At 41.9% G+C, this 25,270-nt stretch overlaps 1 protein-coding gene across 1 annotated transcript; it reads left to right on the forward strand.

Annotated features, from left to right (window-relative positions):
- The first annotated feature begins 1,198 nt into the window (after positions 1 to 1,198).
- LOC106589532 (zinc finger CCCH domain-containing protein 7B) lies at positions 1,199 to 24,455 on the forward strand. The gene is given in 16 exon segments (XM_045710329.1): positions 1,199 to 1,293; positions 1,425 to 1,467; positions 8,931 to 8,989; positions 13,349 to 13,390; positions 13,539 to 13,766; positions 14,736 to 15,028; positions 15,353 to 15,411; positions 15,728 to 15,811; positions 15,814 to 15,882; positions 16,608 to 16,813; positions 16,910 to 17,061; positions 17,252 to 17,434; positions 17,563 to 17,917; positions 18,228 to 18,883; positions 19,014 to 19,147; positions 22,730 to 24,455. Coding segments are annotated over 6 exon segments (693 nt in total). The 5' UTR covers positions 1,199 to 1,293; positions 1,425 to 1,467; positions 8,931 to 8,989; positions 13,349 to 13,390; positions 13,539 to 13,766; positions 14,736 to 15,028; positions 15,353 to 15,411; positions 15,728 to 15,741; the 3' UTR covers positions 17,576 to 17,917; positions 18,228 to 18,883; positions 19,014 to 19,147; positions 22,730 to 24,455.
- The last annotated feature ends 815 nt before the right edge of the window (positions 24,456 to 25,270 follow it).

Consider the following 25,270-nt stretch of genomic DNA (forward strand, 5'->3'; position numbering starts at 1 on the left):
CCATACGGTTAAAAACCAAACCAAATAAAATACTAAGTAACTCCGCCAGAGTGTCTCTTTTGGGTCACTTTTGCCGGTCCCATGCCCGGATAAAGGAGGAGGGTTGGAATTGTGACATTTAAAAAAAACAAGAATCGACAGAAGAAAGTTCATTTGTAGTTCTAAACATATTTAGGGTGTTTTTTACTCACTTTTTGTCTCTCCCACGACGTTATTCCTCTCTCCTACAACGTCCATCACAATTACATGGCAAATTAGTTGACGTCATTTAGCGACTTTTAGGACAGCCAGTAACTACTTTCCTTACTGAGGAGTTGGCAACACTGCTTCTTGCCCTGAAGATTTCAGCGTGACAGGAATGTACTGAAGGTCTTCGTAGAACTATAGTTACTTCACACTGTGGTTTAATGTTTGGATGACTCGTACAGTACCAACAAGGTCACGAGGAATAGCACTACTAATCTCTGATTAATGCACCAGTGCCACTGGAAAATTGCCAGAAGATTTCCTCGCTCCTCCACATTCTGGAAAGGAGGGGGGGCAGTAGGCTGCCAGTTTGATGGCTTGATTGATGTCAAGGAGTGATAAAACCTTAGGCAAAAAGGCTGGTTGGGCCATAAAGTCACGCCAAGGTCGTCTGTCTTCTATCGTATGCAGATAGGGCTCAGAGAGAGCGCGTGGAGTTAATTTACACGTTTTGCTGACGAAATAGCCAAGAGGAAAGCAATTTCCGAGAACCATTTTATGTCCGGCTCCTCCGTATGTTCGAAATAAGATTTCGTCAAAGCCTCCAATACTAGCCCGGGGAGATGAAGCTGGCGGACACTTTGTACGAATTGGCAGATGAGGAAGTGGGTCCCTGACGAATTTCCATCGATGAGTAAATGGTTAGCCCATATGGCTGAGGCATACACCTTCAAGGTTGAGGCAGAGCGACCTGAGTCCAATAGTTTCTGAAGGAAGCTCAGTAAAACAGGTACAGAGCAAGACACTGGTTCCTCCGCCCTGGTTTGGTAAACAGCTTCCAGCATCTCTTTTTGCGTAATATCAATACTTTTCCCACAGGTTACTTCAAAATTTGTCCAACAATCAAAAATGAATTTATGAACATGATAAACATTTTATTTACAAACTCTTGTCAACTCTGACTATGCTTGCTCATCAATGCAACTACCACCTGGTGGTCACATTGAAAATAGCCACTATCAACCAACCCGCAGTTCTACTGGACCAAGCGTCTCATCTCTTGATTTGAGCGCAACTTCATTGGGGAAGAACTGTGTAGAATTTTGGGTAAAAACTCTCACATGTTCCGTCCAGATACAGCAACCAGTTACCCTGGACAAATATGTGTCTGGAGGATTAATATTTTATAAGTTATTAAGATAACACTTTAATGCAAGTTTATTTATTGCCGTAAACAGTTGTTTTGGAGAAGAACAAGGTCAGGACGAGGTGTTGTTTTCGGTGAGTAGCTAACTTTAGGCTAACATGTTAATGTACAGTCAGTCACCTTACGAATTTACAAAATAACAGTTATGAAGCTGTATATCTGTTAGTCAGTTGTCACTGTTATTTTGAACTGACCTAACCAGATAACTAACTCTGGGCTACCTAGTTAGCCCCGGTGTTACGATGCTGTCCCTGATGCAGGCAAATGGGCTCTCCATAAATAACCTTAAACGTTCTGTAAACTGAATTGCCAGCTGATATAGCTAGCTACTGTTTTGTATTTTATATATTTAACGGATAGTTATATATATTAAAGTAGTGTCACTGCTGGTTGAAGTCAGATCAGACGTAGGTCAACAAACCAAAGAGTAACTAACGTTAGCTACAAGCTAAAGCTAGCTGGGTAGATAACGTTACCGTCAATCACTCGAAGTTATCCTGTAACCTTAATCCGAAATATTTGGTATTACTTTTTTCTATCTAAAAATGACATTTGAACATTTCATTTACATTATATATGCTTGGCTCAATAGATACCTAACTAGTTATTTTGATTCGCTAAATCATGCTTATTCTGCTGTATTTGCAGCTAACCTTACTCTGATCCGAGTTCTTTTTAGGCGAACGCGGGGATACTTAGACCTGCAGGTTGTTGTTGTTATTATTAACTAGTAGACCTCAAAATGGAAGAAAGTTTTGGGTTCTCGTCGTGTCTGTATAATACACTGCTTTGGTTGGTTGTGGCATTTAGATCTGACAACGGCATCCTTTTGTGTTTGTCAATATTGCACGTTTATGATTGTTACTTTTGTATTGTTACCTTATCCTTTTTTTTAGCAATGGATATGGAACGACAAACGGAGGAAATCCAGAAAGCTATAGGCTTTATTCAGTAAGGCATCTTGAGATGTTTCTCTTTTTCCTTGTATAGTCAGTACACTATAAGCACGCAGAAAGTAAATGTGGTGGCACTGATTTTAATATATTTCACATTTTCTATACACATCCTACTTGCCTTTCCCAGACCCTGAGGGTTATGAGGTACCAATTTGTTTCATTTAAATGTTTATTCTCTTGCCTTACCCAAATTTATGAAGCCACCTGCCTGTCATCAATTGTATCAGTCCACAAATCTGCACTTTCTCAGTTATGAGTTATCTTTTATCATCCTCACAATCTCTCCACCGGACCACCTATTCTTTGCAGGCTTTTTTGACCCCGTTGGTGTGTAACTTGCTGGATGAGGGAAACAGTGTTTCGGGATAGGGAATGGAGGCATGCAGCGCAGCATGACAGTGGGGGGGTCAAAGTGGCCCGCTATGCTCAGGCAGAGGCACTGGTCATCCCCCCTGAGCTTCTGGAGAGCCTCCCCGTCAACAGGGCAGCGTCACACTTTCAGTTTGTAAGACACACACGCGCTTAACAATGTTAAAATGGTTAGTTAGCATGTGTTACCAGTCAAAAGTTTGGACACACCTACTCATTCTAAGGTTTTCCCTTTCTTATTACTATTTTATGCATTGTAGAATAATTGTGAAGACATAAACTATGAAATAATACATATGGGATCATGTAGTAACCAAAAAAGTGTTAAACAAATCAAAGTGGATTTTATATTTTAGATTCTTCAAAGTAGCCACCCTTTGCCTTGATGACAGCTTTGCACACTCTTGGCATTCTCTCGAACAGCTTCATTAGGTAGTCACCTGGAATGCATTTCAATTAACAGGTGTCTTGTTAATTTGTGTAATTTCTTTCCTTAATGTTTGAGCCAGTCAGTTGTTGTGACAAGGTAGGGGTGGTATACAGAATATGGCCCTATTTGGTAAAAGACCAAGTCCATATTATGGCAAGAAAAGCTCAAATAAGCAAAGAGAAATGACAGTCCATCATTACTTTAACCTGTCTGGGCTAGGGGGCAGTATTTTCACGGCCGGATAAAAAACGTACCCGATTTAAACTTACTACTCTTGCCCAGAAACGAGAATATGCATATTATTAGTAGATTTGGATAGAAAACACTCTGAAGTTTCTAAAACTGTTTGAATGGTGTCTGTGAGTATAACAGAACTCATATGGCAGGCAAAAACCTGAGAAAATTCCAAGCAGGAAGTGGCCTGTCTGAGAATTTGTAGTGCTTCTTTTGATTCTCTATCGAAACTACAGTATCTGTGGGGTTACGTTGCACTTTCTAAGGCTTCCATTGGCTCTCTAAAGCCTTCAGAAAGCAGATTGAGGCGTCTTCTGTCTCTGGGCAGAGTATAGTAGCTCAGTTTCTCAGTGGTCTGCCTGGTGACAGAGATTGGATATGCGTGTTCATACGAGCACGCTGTTTTTTATTTTCCTCTTTGAATGAATACACTATTGTCCGGTTGGAATATTATCGCTATTTTACGAGAAAAATACCATAAAAATTGATTTTAAACACCGTTTGACATGCTTCTAAGTACGGTAATGGAACATTTTTTAATTTTTGGCTCGAAATGCGCTCGCGCGTTACCCTTTTGGATAGTGACCTGAACGCACGAACAAAACGTAGGTATTTGGACATAACTAGGGATTATTTGGAACAAAAACAACATTTCTTGTGGAAGCAGCAGTCCTGGGTGTGCATTCTGACGAAGATCAGCAAAAGTAATACAATATTTCTAATACTAATTCTGAGTTTAGTGTGCCCCGAACTTGGCTGGTGTCAAAATAGCTAGCCGTGATGGCTGAGCTATGTACTCAGAATATTGAAAAATGTGCTTTCGCCGAAAAGCTATTTTAAAATCTGACATAGCGATAGCATAAAGGAGTTCTGTATCTATAATTCTTAACCTCTATGGGCTAGGTGGGTCGCTTGCGTCCCACCTACTCAACAGCCAGTGTAATCCCGTGGCGCGATATTCAAATACCTCAAATGCAAAAACTTCAATTTTTCAAACATATGACTATTTTACACCATTTTAAAGACAAGACTCTCGTTAATCTAACCACACTGTCCGATTTCAAAAAGGCTTTACAACGAAAGCAAAACATTAGATTATGTCAGCAGAGTACCCAGCCAGAAATAATCAGACACCCATTTTTCAAGCTAGCATATGTCACATAAACCCAAACCACAGCTAAATGCAGCACTAACCTTTGATCTTCATCAGATGACACTTCTAGGAGATTATGTTATACAATACATGCATGTTTTGTTCAATCAAGTTCATATTTATATAAAAAAACAGCTTTTTACATTAGCATGTGACTAGCATTCCCACCGAACACTGCCGGTGAATTTACTAAATTACTCACGATAAACGTTCACAAAATACATAACAATTATTTTAAGAATTATAGATACAGAACTCCTCTATGCACTCGCTATGTCCGATTTTAAAATAGCTTTTCGGTGAAAGCACATTTTGCAATATTCTCAGTAGATAGCCCGGCATCACAGGGCTAGCTATTTAGACACCCAGCAAGTTTAGCATTCACCAAAGTCAGATTTACTATAACATTTTTCTTATTACCTTTGCTGTCTTCGTCAGAATGCACTCCCAGGACTTCTACTTCAATAACAAATGTTGGTTTGGTCCCTAATAATCCATTGTTATATCCAAATAGCGGCGTTTTGTTCGTGCGTTCAAGACACTATCCGAAAGGGTAAATAAGGGTGACGAGCATGGCGCATTTCGTGACAAAAAAATTCTAAATATTCCATTATCGTACTTCGAAGCATGTCAACCGCTGTTTAAAATAAATTTTTATACAATTTTTCTCGTAAAAAAGCGATAATATTCCGACCGGGAAATCGTTTTTTATTACAAAGAGAGTGAAAGTAAAAGCATGCTATCCCCTCATGCACGAGCCTCAGTCTAATGGCCGTCTGATAGAGCACTTGCCAATCGCGCTAATGTGTTTCAGCCTGGGGATGGAATTACATCGTTAAGCTTTTTCCCACCTTCTGAGAGCCCGTGGGAGCCGTAGGAAGTGTCACGTCATGCCAGAGATCCCCTGTATTTGTTAGAGATGATCAAGGAGGGCAAGAAATTGTCAGACAGGCCACTTCCTGTAAGGAATCTTCTCAGGTTTTGGCCTGCCAAATGAGTTCTGTTATACTCACAGATACCATTCAAACAGTTTTAGAAACTTTAGGGTGTTTTCTATCCAAAGCCAATAATTATATGCACTGGGCAGGAGTAGTAACCAGATTAAATCGGGTACGTTTTTTATCCGGCCGTGCAAATACTGCCCCCTAGCCCCAACAGGTTAAAATAATTGTTATGTATTTTGTCAACGTTTATGATGAGTAATTTAGTAAATTCACCAGAAGTTTTCGGTGGGAATACACGTTCTGAACATCACACGCCAATGTAAAAAGCTGTTTTTGGATATAAATATGAACTTCATTGAACAAAACATACATGTATTGTATAACATAATGTTCTAGGAGTGTCATCTGATGAAGATCATCAAAGGTTAGTGCTTCATTTAGCTGTGTTTTGGGTTTTTGTGACATATATGCTTGCTTGGAAAATGGCTGTGTGATTATTTTGGTCTATGTACTCTCTAACATGATCTGTTTTGCTTTCGCTGTAAAGCCTTTTTGAAATTGGACAATGTGGTTAGATTAACGGGAGTCTTATCTTTAAAATGGTGTAAAATAGTCATATGTTTGAAAAATTTAAATGATTGCATTTTTGAGGTTTTTGTATTTCGCGCCACGCTGTTCCACTGGCTGTTGAATAGAGTGGGACGGTCACGTCCCACCTATCCCAGAGAGATTAAGACATGAAGGTCAGTCAATACAGAAAATGTCATAAAATTCTGAAGGTTTCTTCAAGTGCAGTTGCAAAAACCAAGTGCTATGATGAAACTGGCGCACATGAGGACCGCCACTGGAAAGGAAGAGGATAAGTTTGTTAGCGTTAACTGCACCTCTGATTGCAGCTCAAATAAATGCTTCACAGAGTTCAAGTAACAGACACATCTCAACATCCAACTGTTCAGAGGAGACTGCGTGAATCAGGCCTTCATGGTTCAATTGCTGCAAAGAAACCACTACTAAAGGACACCAATAAGAAGAAGAGACATGCTTGGGCCAAGAACCACGAGCAATGAACATTTAGACCAGTGGAAATCTGTCCTTTGGTCTGATGAGTCCAAATTAGAGTTTTTTTTTGGTTCCAACCACTGTCTTTATGAGACACAGAGTAGGTGAACGGATGATCTCCGCATGTGTGGTTCCCACCGTGAAGCATGGAGGAGAAGTGATGGTGTGGGTGTGCTTTGCTGGTGACACTGTTTGTGATTTGATTTAGAATTCAAGGCACACTTAACCTGCATGGCTACCACAGCATTCTGCAGCGATATGCCAGTCCCACTAAGTGCAAACCAGATGGGATATCATTTGTTTTTCATCAGGTCAGTGACCCAAAACACACCTCCAGGCTGTGTAAGGACTATTTGACCAAGGAGAGTGATGGAGTGCTGCATCAGATGACCTGGCCTTCGCAATCGCCCGACCTCAACCCGATTGAGATGAGTTGGACCACAGAGTGAAGGAAAAGCAGCCAACAAGTGCTCAGCATTTGTGGGAACTCCTTCAAGACTGTTGGAAAAGCATTCTTCATGAAGCTGGTTGAGAATGCAAAGGGTGGCTACTTTGAAGGTTTAACACTTTTTTTGGTTACAACATGATTCCATATGTGTTATTTCATAGTTTTGATGTCTACACTATTATTCCACAATGTAGAAAATAGTAAAAATAAATAAAAACCCTTGAATAAGTAGGTGTCTAAACTTTTGATTAGTACAGTATGTCTCAAAAGTTAAACCGAAAATTATATCAGGTCTGAATAAGCACTAAGCACTAATTATATCAGGTCTGAATAAGCACTAAAGTCTAAACAAAATGGATCCCACAGTTTAATTTTCCCCAGACAACTTCCCAGTCAGTTTTTACATCTTCTCCCCCCCCTCTTTCTATGTTTGTCTCTGTTTATGTATGCCTCTTTCTCTCTCTGTATATCTCTCGCTCTCCCTGACTCTCCCCCAGGGGGAGTTTGAGCTGGATGTGCAGGACTGCGACAGCACGTTGTGCGTGTGTGAGGGCGGTCGCAGGGCGCTCTAAAGAACAGCTCTCTAAGGGAGCTGGGCCGACTCTGGGAGTTCTATGGGTGTGGCACGGGATGCCTTCTCACTGCCCCACATGTAAGGCAAGGCCACAGGGCACACGAGTACCGGAACCATAGTTCAATTAAAATGATGAATCCAATTTATTCTACGACATACTTTTAGTTACTCGCATTTCTTAAGATGTGTAAAAAATCTCAGTTAAACTTATTGTTTGTGGGATGTACTTTAATAATAAACTAGGCCTGAAGGTGAGTTTAGTTACCTCTGACTCTCTATCCACTCAAAGATCAAAATGCCAGGACAGGTACAGTGCATTCGGAAAGTATTCAGACCCCTTGAATTTTTCCACATTTTGTTACCTTACAGCCTTATTCTAAAATGTTAATGTGTTAAATAAAACATTTTCCTCATCAATCTGACCATGAGAAACAATATTCTCTGGTCTGATGAAACCAAGATTGAACTCTTTGGCCTTCATGCCAAGCGTCACATCTGGAGGAAACGTGGCACCCATCCCTATGGTGTTTTTCAGCGGCAGGGACTGGGAGACTAGTCAGGAAAGATGAATGCAGCAAAGTACAGAGAGATCCTTGATGAAAATCTGCACCAGAGTGCTCAGGACCTGAGACTGGGCCAATGGTTCACCTTCTAACAGTACAATGACCCTAAACACACAGCCAAGACAACGCAGGAGTGGTGGCAGGTAGCCTAGTGGTTAGAGCGTTGGGCCAGTAACCGAAAGGTTGCTGGATCGAATCCCCGAGCTGACTAGGTAATAATCTGTCACTCTGTCCCTGAGCAAGGCACTCTGTTCCCCGGGCGCCGAAGACGTGGATGTCGATTAAGGCAGCCCCCCGCACCTCTGATTCAGAGGGGTTGGGTAAAATGAGGAAGACACATTTCAGTTGAATGCATTCAGTTGTACAACTGACAAGGTATCCCCCTTTCCCTAGGAGTGCCTTGGGGATAAGACTCTGTCCTTGAGTGGCCCAGAAAGAGTCCGGACTTGAACCTGATCGAACATCTCTGGAATGACCTGAAAAATAGCTGTGCAGTGACACTCTCCATCCAAGCTGACAGAGCTTGAGAGGCTCTGCAGAGAAGAATGGGAGAATTTCCCAAATACAGGTGTGCCAATCTTGTAGCGTCATACCCAAGACTCGAGTCTGTAATCGCTGCCAAAGGTGCTTCAACAAAGGGTCCGAATACTTACATAAATTTGATAATTCAGGTGAAAAAAAAGATTTAATCCTTTTTAGAGCAAGGCTGTAACGTAACAAAATGTGGATAAAGTAAAGGCGTCTGAATACTTTACGAATGCACTGTATCTGCTGTGGTCCATATAAGTGATACTGTTCTCTTTACAGGTGGAGTCCTCAATGTCAGGGGGGAGAGCAATAGAGAGAATTCTTCACCTGCAGGAGAGGTGAGTGTCTTGTCGTCTTGAAAAAATAGTTTCTCATTAGCTAGGTTTCTATCCAATTGGCGACAGATTTTCATGCGAATATTCTAAAATGTGTTTTAAGAAAATATACGCATTTTCCCACCAGTGGTGTGTTTCCACCAAACTGACTTGTTGCGAATAAATTGTGTACGATGACGTAGTACACACAATGTACTTTTTTGCTTGAGTTTTAATGTACCAAATAAAAATCTAAAGTTCAATGTGTTTCCGTTGCATTTTCAACTCTACCGATTTTAGTTTTGTCAAAAACTGTTAAATAGCAAATGTGCCTACTCTGGTCTTGGCATGTGCGCACTAGCCAATAGTGCAGATAATAGGGCTGACCCTATTTAGTCGACTAGTCAATTGTTTGGTCTATAGACTGCTGGTTGCCCGAGATTTCTTTAGTCGAGCAATTGAATAAAACATTTTTTTATGGTGCACAAGACACCTGTCTGATTTCTGCATGTCTCAGTGGACTAATCCATTGCACAGGCCACGGATGGCACAGTCCATCACTCTTAAGACGTGATACTGAAATTGTATATGGTTATATTATGCAAAAATAATGGTGCAACACTAATGAATCTCATATTATTTTATAACAAATGCACTTTGTCCTTCATTGGATGTGGTCACTGTCTGTTTTTAGAACCATAATCTTCAGTGCGCCTTTCCCTAAAATGCTATATGCATAATAGCAAACTTAACCAGCATATTGGGATTGAAAACAATGGTGTGGAGGCAGCAGAGACGAGGACACAGCCCTAGCCTAATGCCCTATTCAGACGGGATTAGTTTTACTGGGGGTGGTTGGGTGATGTAATTATGTTGCCAAGCACAAAACACCACATCATCTGTAACTTTAGTCCCGTCCGAATCTGCCATGTCAGTGGCATTTGTACATGGCAGGAGAATAACAATTCCAGCCATAATAATCTACTGTTTTTTGGCAAACTCCAAGATTCTCTGATAACACTAGTCCTATGCGAATTGATATCCATGTGTTTCGAGAGAAATGTTTGAGTTTGACAGGTGTTGCTCACGGTTTGAGTAAGAAACAATAACTAATTCAATAAATTGAAATAAGTGCTGTGCATAGCCTATATATGATGTGCCTACATGTATCAACTTTCACAGTGAATACTTTTGTTCATACAGTGCATTGGAAAGTATTCAGACCCCTTTATCTTTTTCCACATTTTGTTAAGTTGTTACGCCTTATTCTAAAATGTATTAAATAAATGAGAGGCTCTGCAGAGAAGAATGTGAGAAACTCCCCAAATACAGGTGTGCCAAGGTTGTAGCTTCATACCCAAGAAGACTCGAGCCTGTAATCGCTGCTAAAGTTGCTTCAACTAAGTACTGAGTTAAGGGTCTGAAGACTTAAGTAAATGTGACGTTTTTCTTTGCAGAAATGTCTAAAAAAGTATTTTTACTTCGTCATTATGGGGTATTGTGTGTAGATTGAGGGTGAAAAAACAATTTAATCTGCTTTAGAATAAGGTTGTAACGTAACAAAATTTGGGTAAAGTCAAGGGGTCTGAATACTTTCCGAATGCACTGTGTTCCAAAGATGGTTTGGTATGGTTTAGAAACTTTGGAATCAAGTTCGAGTTGACAGTGTAGCCCTGTTAGCGCCTGGACTTGTTGAAATATCTTCACGCCTAGAAGAAAACCTCCAGGCTTCCGTCAACTGTCGATTTTTATTGGGAAAAAATTATGAATTACTGAGCAGTTTGGAAAAAACAAATCCAGCCCGACTTGTCCTCTGGAATAACGGATGTTCTGGGGTAATTATTACATAACCAACATTCTCTAATAATACTAGTCCCATGCGAATAGGGCTTAGCCTAAATGTCTAAGAAAATTGAGGAGAGAGCAAACCACAAATTATTTAGGTCTATAATCAATAGCCTAATTGTTAAATGTGCCTGGCTTTATAAATCATCCATTTTATATTTACAGAAATAAGACAGATCTTGCTTCTGTTGCCTGTTTGACTGTTTGTTTAACAGCCTACTGATTCCGTGAGCAACAAGCCTCATGCAACGGCAAAATGTCATATAAAGCAATTTCACAGTTTTGGCTGTTTTTAGTCTTTGCAATGCTGTAATTTAAGCCTTTTTTTTTCTTCATTACAACAGACTGGTATTACTTATAATTTATTTAATGTTGTTTGCACTGTTCCAAACAGGCAGAAAAATAATATTGTAATCTAACAGCACCTGTTTGTTACACATAATATGCATACAGTTCTCGCTCCTATACCTTTTTTCTTGGTCTCGTTGTTGTTATTATTATTTTGATCATTATAATAAATAGTGCCGTTATCATTAGTAGGAGTTGTATAGCAGCCTTGTATAACCACCATCGAGCAGTAGGCCTTAGAGCGTGTTTTGTTTAGCCTTTAATACCTCAACTTATTATGCCTATATTTCAATATATAGGCTACTGTATCAATCATTCATTCGTTCCTGCCATCACACAAGATACAAGACATTCATGCTTCGAAATGAAATCAAGCATTTTTGCCTTAAAATTAGATGAATAATTAGCCTAAACAATAAATAAACCACAATTCACAAATGCATGCAAACGGTTTTTAGTCTGGTGTAATAAAGGCTTTATAAATATTTTTCCCCGTTGGAACAGACTCTCTGGTACACATATTGTATTAGGACTGCCCGTTCCATGATCTCGCCATCACGGTTGACAACTCCATTGTGTCCTCCTCCCAGAGCGCTAAGAACCTTGGCGTGACCCTGGACAACACCCTGTCGTTCTCTACTAACATCAAGGCGGTGACCCGATCCTGTAGGTTCATGCTCTACAACATTCGCAGAGTACGACACTGCCTCACACAGGAAGCGGCGCAGGTCCTAATCCAGGCACTTGTCATCTCCCATCTGGATTACTGCAACTCGCTGTTGGCTGGGCTCCCTGCCTGTGCCATTAAACCCCTACAACTCATCCAGAACGCCGCAGCCCGTCTGGTGTTCAACCTTCCCAAGTTCTCTCACGTCACCCCGCTCCTCCGCTCTCTCCACTGGCTTCCTGTTGAAGCTCGCATCCGCTACAAGACCATGGTGCTTGCCTACGGAGCTGTGAGGGGAACGGCACCTCCGTACCTTCAGGCTCTGATCAGGCCGAGTCAATCACCACCTTCCGGAGACACCTGAAACCCCACCTCTTTAAGGAATACCTAGGATAGGATAAAGTAATCCTTCTACCCCCCCCCCCCCCTTTAAAAGATTTAGATGCTCTATTGTAAAGTGGTTGTTCCACTGGATATCATAAGGTCAATCCACCCATTTGTAAGTCGCTCTGGATAAGAGCGTCTGCTAAATGACTTAAAATGTAAAACATATTTATTTAGTGTTTACACTATTCCAAATGGTCATCAAAAATAATATTGTAATCTATCAGCAACTGTTTGGCACAGACAATACTCACACCATACTCACGCAGTGCTTGCTCCTATACCCTTCTCTTTCTGGATCTCCAGTAGCTTCCACAACTAAGTCAAAGGTCTTCCACCGATCTGACTTCCCATTTTCTTCCGGAGCAACCGGTAAACATTTTGCACGTTTCCGGTTTCTTTTTCACATCCTTCGCATCCATTTTGCTGTCGACATTACTGTGTTCGGAGTTTGTTATAACCAATTTATTAATGCGATTATGATCGGCTATAGGTCAGGCCCTGTTGGTCGCATGCAATGCTTACATGATTCACGTAAAGAGTGCAAGGGTTGAGGCAATGGGGAATGTTTTTCTTTAACAAATTAGGGATTTCGGGAACAGCTTTTCAGTCAAACAAGTAAACTAAATGGCTCAAATAATGTTGCAGGGACAGCGCAATAAACACTTGACTGCCGTTTTGCATCTATCATCATGTCACCAGAATAAGAGCCTCAATATTTATTGGAAAGGATCATCAAGGGCACTTTCACCACCCTGTGAAGTTCATCATAACTTATTTAATCTGTAGCCTAACTGCATGGTTTCGCGAGTCGCTGTGGGAGGACCACACCATATCATTGCATGACTTCAAGTTTACTCCTATATTATGGTTATTATATCAATAATTTCGCATAAGCGTTTCCACCTCCATTTCACATTCATTTTACCGACACAAAAAGATCACGAATTAACAAATTATCTTTTATTTATAAAATTTTACCGAAACAGCTTGTTTCCATCACAGCTGTCTTGATTTTTATTTATAAGGTATGACTTTACTCACATAAAAACTGTGGGTGGAAACGTGGTTATTGACATTTTCTTATTACGGGTGAATGGTTAATGTTTTGATTAACCAAGCCTTGTCTCTTATTTTAGATGTCCTCCAATGGGCAGAATATTTGACTGACATTGCATCAGGTATGTCAGCTCACCATAAAAACATAACATTTAACTTTAACAATTTGTCATTGTCATTGGCGTTTCTCTCAAATTCCCTTCTCTACCTTCTCTCCATGGCTCGATCTCATCTTCCTCTTTTTTTCTTTATCCCTCTCCTCCCTCCCAGTTGATCTGTCCAACGCCCAGTGTATCCCTGCCCCTCTGGCCACACCCATCCCTGTCAGCGATAAGCCCAGTGGCCACACCCTGTGCTGACCTATTTGATAGCTCCAGTATGGGCCTGCCCCCCCTGCCCTACTCTGTCCCCGTGTCGGAGCACATGGAATGCAGCGTGATCCCCGACGATCTGGACAGCCTGCTGGGGTATGACTGCATCTCCGAGAAAGTCAGCGAGGTGAGAGGGTCGCTACTAAGGTCACGTCAATGAAGGATGCTGACCGTGCTGTATCGTCCCTCTGTTGACCAGTAGACATTTGATGAAAGAGGAGGTACAGACATTAGTCAGTAGAATATAGGAACATTTAAGAAAGTATTTCTGGGAGTTGCATGACATCAGTGGTGTTTTTTATTTATTTTACCTTTATTTAACTAGGCAATTAAGAGCAAATTCTTATTTTCAATGACGGCCTAGGAACAGTGGGTTAACTGCCTTGTTCAGGGGCAGAATACCAGATTTGTACCTTGTCAGCTCAGGGATTTGATCTTGCAACCTTTCGGTTACTAGTCCAACGCTCCAACCACTGGGCTACGCTGCCGTGTAAAGTGCTTAAGTAAAAATTCTTTGAAGTACTACATAAGTAGTTTTTGGGGGTTTTTGTTTATATTTTTGACAACTTTTACTTACTACAGTCCTAAAAAAACAATGTACTTCACCCCCTTTCAAGCAAACATTCCTGGTCATCCCTACTGCCTCTGATCTGGCGCACTCACTAAACATAAATGCTTAGTTTGTAAATTAATGAGTGTTGGAGTGTGCCCCTGGCTATCTGGGGGAGAGGAAAAAAACAAGAAAATATGCCGTCTGGTTTGCATAATATAAGGAATTAGAAATGTACTTTTACTTTTGACACTTAAGTATATTTTAGCAATCCCATTTACTTTTGATACGTAAGTATATTAAAACCAAATACTTTTAGACTTTTACTCAAGTAGTATTTTAATGAGTGACTTACTTGAGTCATTTTCTATTAAGGTATCTTTACTTTTACTCAAGTATGACATTTGAGTACTTTTTCCACTACTGCCTGACGGGTTGCATATTTTAGTAGTTTAACTTCCACCACTGAAGTACCTTACATGGAGCACAGAGCTATGCATTTCTGGTCTAGAAGGAGATCTAGAATAATGTCTCTCTCTCCCTCAGTCACAGAGCCCAGTCCATTGCGCTATCCCTACCAACCTCCCCAACACAGCTGTGGGCCTGCACCCTCCATACTCCTCCAGCCTCCTCGCCCCAGCTACCCCCTGCCTTCTTCAGCTTCACTGTCAGCCAGATGTCCACCCTGGAGCCCTACCCTTCGCTGGGCTAGAGGGACCAGACCTCCACACAGGCGCTGGATGCCCTGGGGGCCTTTTCCCAGGAGGCTGGGGACACAGAAGGCAAAGGAGGGTCTGGAATTGGAGGGCTGGACTCCCTCTCTGAGTACACCTTGCCTGGTGAGTGGATGAGATGTATGGACAAGGTGTATGGGTCCGGGTGTGTGTTTGGTGATGTCAATTATATTGAAAACAGCAAAGCCATTGTAGCAGGCTTCTTTTTTTTCCTTTTTCTTTTGCCACTATCCACTCTTATTTTGCAACCATACAGTTTAAACCTGCGTCAGCTGTTACTTAAACCTTCCCGGAACTGCCCATTGACCCTGAACAGTCCTCGGGGAATGCGTTAGTTGTTGTTGAAGCTAGTCCGTGTCAGCAGCACTGCTGTATAGCCACATGTTGTCTGATATCCCTGTGTCCTTGTGTTGCTGTTCTGTTTTCCAGGGGGAAGAATTTCTCACAGCTTCGTCCCTGGGAACTACAAACACAGCTCCCCTCACACAGTAAGACAGCAGCATAACGCCTGAACACTCCGATGGATACTCTCAACTTCTTTCTCCTCTCTTCTGAGTTTATAACAACATGGATGTCTCTGGCTACTCCTACTATACTTGTTTTAAAAAAAATCCAAGATATAAATCCCATGACCTTTCTCTTACCCCTCCAGAATATGTTATGTTGAGGATTAATTTTATACTAAGCAGTATTAAGTCAATGTTGTCTGTTACATCAATGTCTGCATAATTGCACCTTGTTTGATGAATAAAGTATTTTGAATAAAAATGAATTGAATGGTAAGTCCACCTACTCTTCTCTCAGCAGGTTCGCGGGATATGGACTACCAGTACCAGGCGGAAGCATCTCACCGCTGTAAGAGGGACCTGCTGCTGTCTCGCTTCAAGGCCCCACCTGGAACAGGGTCAGGCCTCACCCCGCTAGGAACAACTTCCTGGGGGCCTTCGTGCTCTGCAAAGGTACGTACAGTACCGGTCTCAAAAGTTTTAGAACACCTACTCATTGCAGGGTTTTCTTTATTTTGACTATTTTCTACATTGTAGAATAATAGTGAAGACATCAAAACTATGGAATCATGTACTAACCAAAAAAGTGTTAAACAAATCAAAATACATTTGAGATTCTATAGCCACCCTTTGCCTTGATGACAGCTTTGCACACTCTTGGCATTCTCTCAACCAGGTTCACCTGGAATGCTTTTCCAACAGTCTTGAAGGAGTTCCCACATATGCTGAGCACTTGTTGCCTGATTTTTCTTCACTCTGTGGTCCAACTCATCCCAAACCATCTCAATTGGTTTGGGTTGAGGTTGGGTGATTGTGGAGGCCAGGTCATCTGATGCAGCACTCAATCACTCTCCTTCTTGGTGAAATAGCCCTTACACAGCCTGGAGGGTGTGTTTTTGGGTCATTGTTCTGTTGAAAAACAAATGATAGTCCCACTAAGCACAAACCAGATGGGATGGCGTATTGCTGTGGTGGACATGCTGGTGAAGTGTGCCTTGAATTCTAAACAGATCACAGACAGTGTCACCAGCACATGCATGTTCTCTTACTCAAATAAGCACAGAAGTGCTGGCAGTAGTTTTAATGTTGCTTAAACAGAATTTGCCTATCAGAGATAGTAAATATTATGTACTCTCTACCTCATACCTCTTCCCTGTTCCTCCTCTGTCTCCCTGAAGAGGTCCAGGAGCGCCGGGAATGCCTATATGGTGAGAACTGCACATTTGCCTACTGCCAGGAGGAAATAGACCTGTGGACCCAGGAGAGGAAGGGGGCTCTGAGAAGGGAGCTGCTGTTTGACCCGCTGGGCAGCACCGTGAGACGGGCACTCAGCGTCACACGCCTGCTGCAGCTGCACATGGGCATGTTCATGTTCCTCTGTGAGGTAGGGTGTGTTCACATAGACCTCCCCATGGTGAACTTTGCAGTATTCTGTATGTCTACACACACACTCTGTTTCGCTCTCTCCCCCTCTCTGCAGGAATGTTTTGACAGTAAACAAATGATAGTCCCACTAAGCACAAACCAGATGGGATGGCGTATCGCTGTGGTGGACATCATCAGCAAGCACAGCAAAGAGAACTTGGCTGTCTGCTCAAACCTCACTGCCCGGCATCCCTTTGACGATAACAAGTGAGTCTCCTAGACCTTTCTGTACTTTTCCGTCGTCCTCTCTCTGTCCTTCAGTGTATCAGATCCAAATAAGCACTTTATCTTGGTATAATGGATCCTAAATCCAATTTCCCTCAGACAATATTCCAGTCAGCTATTTGCACCCTGTCCCCTTCTGCCCTCTCCTTCTATCTCATCCCCTTTTTCTCAGGTGCCTAGTGCATGTGGTGCGTTCTGCCAACGTGCGCTACAGTAAGGTGCGCCCGCTGCACCCCCTCTGCCAGTTTGACATGTGTCGCCACGAGGTGCATTACAGCTGCCAGCGCGAGGACAGCTGCTCCTTCGCCCACTCCGTCATAGAACTCGAAGTGCTGGGTGCTGCAGCAGGACACCGGTACAGAAGTACTCATGTTTGCACGCATGGCTGCACACACAGACACACTCTATGAAGGATTGCAGCAAAATAACCAAAGTTCACGCTATCATCTGTTACTTTGTCTCTCTTCCCTCTCTCTCCCCCAGGTATCACCCATGAAGAGATGGTACAGGCTAGCGCCAAATGCTCAGAAACAGAAGATGAGCATGAGATGGGCACGATGCCCTTGTCTCCTAATACAATACATCATTTGGGTTATTGTTTTAAGGGCTTGATTTACAAAATCTCTCTCACTCTTGCTCTCAGCCTATGCACGTCCCACCAGAGCTTTAGTGGAGGGGTGGGGGGAATAGGGGGAGGGGGAAACAACCTCAAGGGTGGAGGGGATGGCAGGGGGTTAAACCTGAAGATGAAGTTTGTCTGTGGCCAGTGCTGGAGGGATGGACAGGTCCACGAACCAGACAAGGCCCTCAAGTACAGCACTGCTAAAGCATGACACAGGTGAGAGACTATATCAAACTGACATCTGCACTCATGGTAATTGCTGAAGTTCTCATGTCAATATGAGGCTGCAGGGGCTACCATCTGTTTCATGACCAGGCCTGAATTGATAATTAATAGGATAAAAGGAATGTTAAAGAAATAGGCCCATTAAAGGATTAACTCTATAGAAATGCATAATACCTTGTTCTGAATGGTCAATTTCACTAACTTGATAATTGTAGTCCATAGTCATGTTCTTTTCTCTTTCTCCCGCCCATCTCTCATCTCTTTTCCTCATCTCTGTCTTCCACTTTCCACCTCTCTCCAGCTGGACTAAGGAGCGTTGGGTATTGCTGGTGAAGTCTTTTGAGAAGAAGAAGTGGGTCGTTGTGCGGCCGCTTCCCTTCTCCCGTGCATACCCACAGCACGATGACGTAATTCCCTCCCCCTTCTCTATCCCTCCATCACTCACTCTTTTCTCCCTTCCCCTCTCTCATACACAGTCACACCCACATAAGTATGAACTGAGCCACCCCTCTACTAATTTTCTCCATCCCTCCCTCCCCTTGGGGTCTGTTTTAATCTCTCCAATCAGGCAATCATTTCCAGCAGACCTCTCACATGCTGAATACAGCTGATGTTGTTTATAGCTCTCCTCCTCTCGTCTTTACACCTATAGGCAGCTTGGCCTTTGTTCCACAGTAGGTTAGCTATCTGTCTTGCTACTACTTGTGAAGGAAAAGGCTTTCTGTAAAGAAGGGCCAGTATGTCAGCATCCGTTTCAATTGTGTTTTGACATCCGATGATAAGGATTGTCAAATAAAATCACAGTAAAGTGCACAATCAGGACATGCAGTGCAGTATTAAAGCAGTCTCCTAGATGTGTGTCCATGTGATGAAGCAGAAGTGCCACTACATCGGGAACTGTTCCTTCGCCCAGTCTGGAAGAGAGGGATGTCTGGACGTACATGAAGAACAACAGCTGTAAGATTCTGTCTTTCTGTTGCTTTTCCTCACATTATTTTCCTCTTCTTGTGTGTGTCATGGCCAAACAAATAATGTATTTACAGTGTTTTTGTTTGCGGCGCTAATCCCTGTCCCCTTCTGTCCACAGTGAGGGACATGCAGCAGATGTATGACATGTGGCTCAGGCTGACCAGTCAGAATAGAATCACTGACGCAAGCCTTATGGCCCCGTCTCTGGAGGAGAAATGGGTTTCCATGACGACAGATTACACTGAGTCATTGGTGAGTGGCTTAAGTCATAGGGGTACTAAGGTAACATAGAACTGTTTTAAGATGGTCATTAGCTATTTGATTTGGAATTTTATGACCCCTTTAGGGATCCCCCCCCCAAAAAAATACAGGATTTGATCAAATATAGTATTTGGCCTTCACTACTATAGCCCATAGAAACACGTTGAGTAACACATTCATAAATGGCAAAAAAGACAGTAAAAAAATAAATCATAAGGTTTTGAAGTGTATGTCCTATATTTAGGAGATATGAGAAAGCTCAGGAAATATTAAAAAAAATTGGGACACAATCCCTTATTTTTGTTGGCACAACTACCTCCTTTCTTCCATTCCTTTTTGTATGGGTTACCTTCAGACGAGTCCCTTGACACTTGTGAGAGTCTCCCCTTTCCATAGAGTGGAATAATAGTTTTGTAGCTCAAACCGTTCGGACGCTACATAGGTTTTTGTGAGATTCCTCATGGTCTGGCAAACAAGGTTATAGCTCGGCCATCTTCTGCAGATGCAGAAGGTCGACATAGGCGGATAAAGTAGATTGAGACGCAGCCCGTGCAAAAAACCTGAAACTGATGGGGATTTTTTTTATGTTACTTAGATTTGATACACGGCTGTGTCAGTAGACTCCTTAAGGATTAAAAACAAGTGGTATATTTTTATTCTAGCCTTTTCTGATGTTTGATGTGGAGAGACCATTATCTGTGTGTCAGTCTGGGCGTCAATTGTCAGAAGGAGGAGATATGTGAGTGTTGTCAGGCTGAGGAGGAGCTGGCCCTGGAGCTGTGGCTAAGTGACCCTGCTCCCACTACACCAGAGACCAGCTACAGTACCTACCGCCTGTGACGAGAGTATGAATGCTAACACACGCACACACCCCCTTACAGTACGACAAACTGCTGATGCAACAGGCACCGCCATGTGCGACTCACACACAGAAAGTAATGTATAAGAAAATGCACGCCCATAATCTGAGGGGTTTGACTAAGGTTTGGCTGTTATTAACTTCAATCTGAACCTCATTGCATTTCTAGCACGCTGCAGATGTCACTGTACTGGACGTGTCTGCCCTTCCCCTATATTACAGCCCTCAAAGTCGCCCCTTTACAAATACGGAGTGGCTGCATGGCCGAATTCTCATGACGCCTCTTCCCGATCGCTAAACAACCAAACAAATTAGGCTACAAAATATATATATTTTTGAAATGTTCTTTCAAATCGCTGCAGGGTTTTTATTTCAGCTGTTCAGAAATGAGGCAGAGAAATGCACAGAACGTGTTCAGGTTGTTTAGCTCTGGGGAAGAGGTGTCTAGGGGGGTGAAACCGGGCGCTCACTCATCCTTACAAATAAGCCCCCTATATATGTTGCTAGGGACAGACGTCTACAACCAAATCCTACCCTCCTTTCCTTGTAGGAACGTAGAAAGATGGAGAGTGAAATAGGACAGAAATTGTGAGTACGCCATTTTGTTTGTCCATGGTAGTTAGTGCTTCACTCTATTTGTCTGCCATATCGGTAGAGGACTATGAATGTAAAGCCAGTCAATGCCATAATGAGAGAGCCATCAAATGATATATGGTTGTGGAATGTATTCGGAATACCCAAGACAAATCTTATATAACATTTAAAATGAACCCCTACCCCACCTATCCTCCCCTTTATTGATAGAAATTGCATGGCAGTCTTTTGGTTACACAAGCAAGCCAGGCAGCCCAACCTGTGGTCAGCACTGACATGTACACGCATTCACATACGTATGCACTGAGCAGGCTCAGAATGGAACAGTGTTTCATAATATGGCATTGATATTGGAGGACTATAGGGGTCAAAAGTGACACTAGCAGCTGTCTTCAGCTTCAGTACTCGCAGACTCTTCACTCGGACCCACTCAAACATACTGTGCCGTATGCTTAGAGCTTGAGTTTTCGTGGACCACATGAACAAGTCCTGGTTTGTCCTGGTCCGTAGGGCTGGCACAATTACAGCATAATCGTGAAACTGACGAACCATTGTTATTATTTCTCATAACCGTTTTCTTTTTATTTACGAACAACTGACTGAAGACGGGACAGTCGGTTATTCGTGCGGTTGAGTTCGTTTCTGTGGTAACATGGACTCTTCACAACGTGATGAATCTTTGTTGCTCCTTGCTGAAGCAAGCAAGTTGTTGTAGCAAACAAGTATTTGGTTGCCTAGGCAATGCCCCCCCACCCTGCGGTCGGGAGAGGAGACAACTTGCAGTCAGGAGGAGAGGAGAAAATGTGCATCTTAAAACCCCCCAAAAAGACCAATAACCATCATCCAAAATTCCATGACTGTCACAGCCCTACTGGTCAGGTGACGTGGCTTCATTGGCATGTCGACCACCAGTTTAACAAGGATAATGTGAAGTTACCCTTGCCCCATTAGCCCTCAAATGTAAATCTTTGCTGATTCATCAAGGGAAAACTGATTGTCTGGGATGTGTCAGAGGTCATGAAAAGATGTTACGCACAATATCAATGAAGACATAAAAAGTAAATGAAAGTAAAATAGGACTACCCATAATTTAGGCTTAAAAGGTACGTTTTTAGCCTAGTCTTAAATTTTGACGTGTGTGTATATACATGTACACACTGTGTGTGTGTGTGTGTGTGTATGTATATGTACGTACGCACGCACGCATGCATACATTCTTAGGCTGCGGTAATACAACTTTTTTTTTTTACTAGAATAAATGCATTTTCTGAACACCTCACAACATTACGTACATATTAAACCTTCAATCATTTTTTTCCCCCACATCAGGTATTAAAGCCATTGTATTATTGTCCATTTTTGTCTGATATGGACACCATTTATCTTCAACCCCGTCACAGACAATATGGAAGTTGTCTGAATATGATTGTAAAAGATGCTTGTTATAAAATCAACATGTACCTAATGCTCATATGTCCCCTAAACCATTTATTTTATTATAAATATAAAATGTATGTAGAGTCTCAGAATTTTGCTATATTAAACCCTGAAATAGACATTGTCAGCGAGTCATCATTTAAATAAAAAAATGCTTTCAATTCAGAATTATAACATGAATCTAATCTTCTTGGGATTGTCCTTAACATTTCAGACTGAGCTCAGAAAACATCAAATTCATCTTTCATCTTTGCCATTTTATTTTATTGTAATGTGATGGGGTTGAGACTAGGGTGACCGTTGAATACTGTAACGGGGTTGAAGAGACACATCCGTTTCCATTTAAACTAGTTTAGTTTACTATCAAACTCCTGCATTTCATTTTTATGTAACCATGTAATAAGGACATTAGATATATTTAGAATAATCTGGGTTTTATTAACCGAACTGCAGTAAATATCGCAACATATAAAAAAACATCAGGCATTAGGTTAATTAATAACATTCAACAGGTTTCATCAGTAAAGTTCAACGTGTCATCAAACTGAACATTTTCCAAGAGCATTTAGAATGCTAGAATAGCTGTAACTACAGCACTAGTGTCAGTATGACGATCCTTCTTCTCAGGAGCACCATATTCATTCATTCATTCATTCATTCATTCATTGTTTTCTTCCTGAGAGTCTGGCCAACACAACTCTCAACGTCTAGGTGGCGGGATGTCACACGCTGTGGGGGTGGAATCATCTCAAGGACTTCATCAAACTGATACCAGTGGATGTCGTCTCGATAGAGACCAGTGAAATCTGCCCAAGAAGACCTGCATTTCCCACACTGGATTTCATCCACAGGTTGTGGATTTTCCTCATTTGCTGGCTGTTCTTGAGCAGCCAGGACCTTCTGCCTGAAACTGAAGTGCTGTGTGTTAAAGCATGCACAGTTTAGGTCCTTCTTTGTTGAACAAAGGCTGCTGACATCACGAGACATCAGCTCACCAAGAGCAAGGGTGATGACCTGGTGGATTCTCATGGTGGAGGGCACCGCTTTTATCGAGCTTGGCATCATCTCCATCGCATGTTCAACATCTGTACTTTGTGGAGGAGTGGTCAAGTTCCTCAGTGCTCCTTTCCTGTCCTTGCTTCTTTTGTATGCTGTTCTGTACTGTTTACGCTTCTGACGCTGGTGTCTCACTTAAATCACTGATATTTTTATTTTTCCCTGCTTCAACATTTTCTTTTCCATCTCTGACCCTTTCTCTCAAGGTATTGTTCCCTTTTTCCTCGACACTGCCTTTCTCTTTCTGCTGCTGATGTGGGTGCCATCATTCCCTAGATGTTTAAATGGAGAACGTTAAATCAAAGATTCTTAGAATATACATGTCTACACTATAATCAGAGTAATTTATGATCTAGAGTGACTTAAAGGAACAACTGAAGTTAAGAGCCTTGCCTAACTCTCCTACCACTAGGCTACCTGCCTTATTATATATTTTTTGCTCACATGGAACACATTACAGCATGTTTCATAAGTGAATATAAACAATGTATAATATATTGATTAATTCATTAATTTAGATGCTGTAAGTAACTCAACCCTGGTTTACAGCCCCGTTACAATGAAAAGTGATGGTTTTTGGCTCAAAATGGCCTCTGCTCCTCATGTGAAGGACAAGAGACCACATGGTGTGCATGAAATTAATAGATTGTATATTTTTATGGGTTAAAGTCTAATTTTGATAGGTACTAGTTTTCCATGTTTATTTAATGTAATGGGGTTGAGTTGTTCAGGTCGACGATCCCCACCTGACTTTAAAAAACAAAAAATACAGATATAAAAGGTGATTACTTGCCTGTTTCTGTACCATGCAGTTGAAAATTGTTCAATGATGTCAGTTCCTGTTAATGATGGCACATAAGGGTGGACTGACCTTTTTTTTTTTTTATAGGCAGAGTTTGGTTGGCATGACGGGGTTGAGTGTAGACTGACGGACAGAGCTAAATTGTGTGATTTTAATCAATAATCATGCATTTATTTGATAAATACTTTTTCAACAAAAGAACACAAATATATATGTTTGCATTAATGGCAAAAGTGATTAATTATGTGCACATTTTAATATTAATTTCCCAAGTAAACATTCTGTGAAACGCCTGGGGTACATGGCACAGTTCTTAGTCAGTTAAAAAATAAGATTTTTTAAATAATAAAGTTAAAATGAATGCTATATTTATTTAAATTCATTATACTGGACATTTCAATTTATATACAAAATCTTTTAACATTTTTATTTTGGTGACCCAATACTTGAAATATAATATAAAAAGTTAGAGGCAATATTACCCGAGGCCAAGAATTTCCCATATAAACTAAGCAAAAAAAAAAGAAACGTCCTCTCACTGTCAACTGCGTTAATTTTCAGCAAACTTAACATGTGTAAATATTTGTATGAACATAAGATTCAACAACTGAGATGTAAACTGAACAAGTTCCACAGACATGTGACTAACAGAAATTGAATAATGTGTCCCTGAACAAAGGGGGGGATCAAAATCAAAAGTAACAGTCAGTATCTGGTGTGGCCACCAGCTGCATTAAGTACTGCGGTGCATCTCCTCCTCATGGACTGCACCAGATTTGCCAGTTCTTGCTGTGAAATGTTACCCAACTCTTCCACCAAGGCACCTGCAAGTTCCCAGACATTTTTGGGGGAATGGCCCTAGCCCTCACCCTCCGATCCAACATGTCCCAGATGTGCTCAATGGGATTGAGATCCGGGCTCTTCGCTGGCCATAGCAGAACACTGACATTCCTGTCTTGCAGGAAATCACGCACAGAACGAGCAGTATGGCTGGTGGCATTGTCATGCTGGAGGGTCATGTCAGAATGAGCACCACATGGGGGAGGAGGATGTCTTTCCTGTAACGCACAGCGTTGAGATTACCTGCAATGACAAGCTCAGTCCGATGATGCTGTGACACCGCCCCAGACCATGACGGACCCTCCACCTCCAAATCGATCCCATTCCAGTGTACAGGCCCTGGTGTAACGCTCATTCCTTCAACGATAAACGCGAATCCGACCATCACCCCTGGTGAGACAAAACTGTGACTCGTCAGTGAAAGAGCACTTTTTGCCAGTCCTGTCTGGTCCAGCGATGGTTGGTTTGTGCCCATAGGCACAACGTTGTCAGTGATGTCTGGTGAGGACCTGCCTTACAACAGACC

Source organism: Salmo salar, chromosome ssa28 (genome assembly GCF_905237065.1).
Source record: "Salmo salar chromosome ssa28, Ssal_v3.1, whole genome shotgun sequence".
NCBI classification, from domain to species: Eukaryota; Metazoa; Chordata; class Actinopteri; order Salmoniformes; family Salmonidae; genus Salmo; species Salmo salar.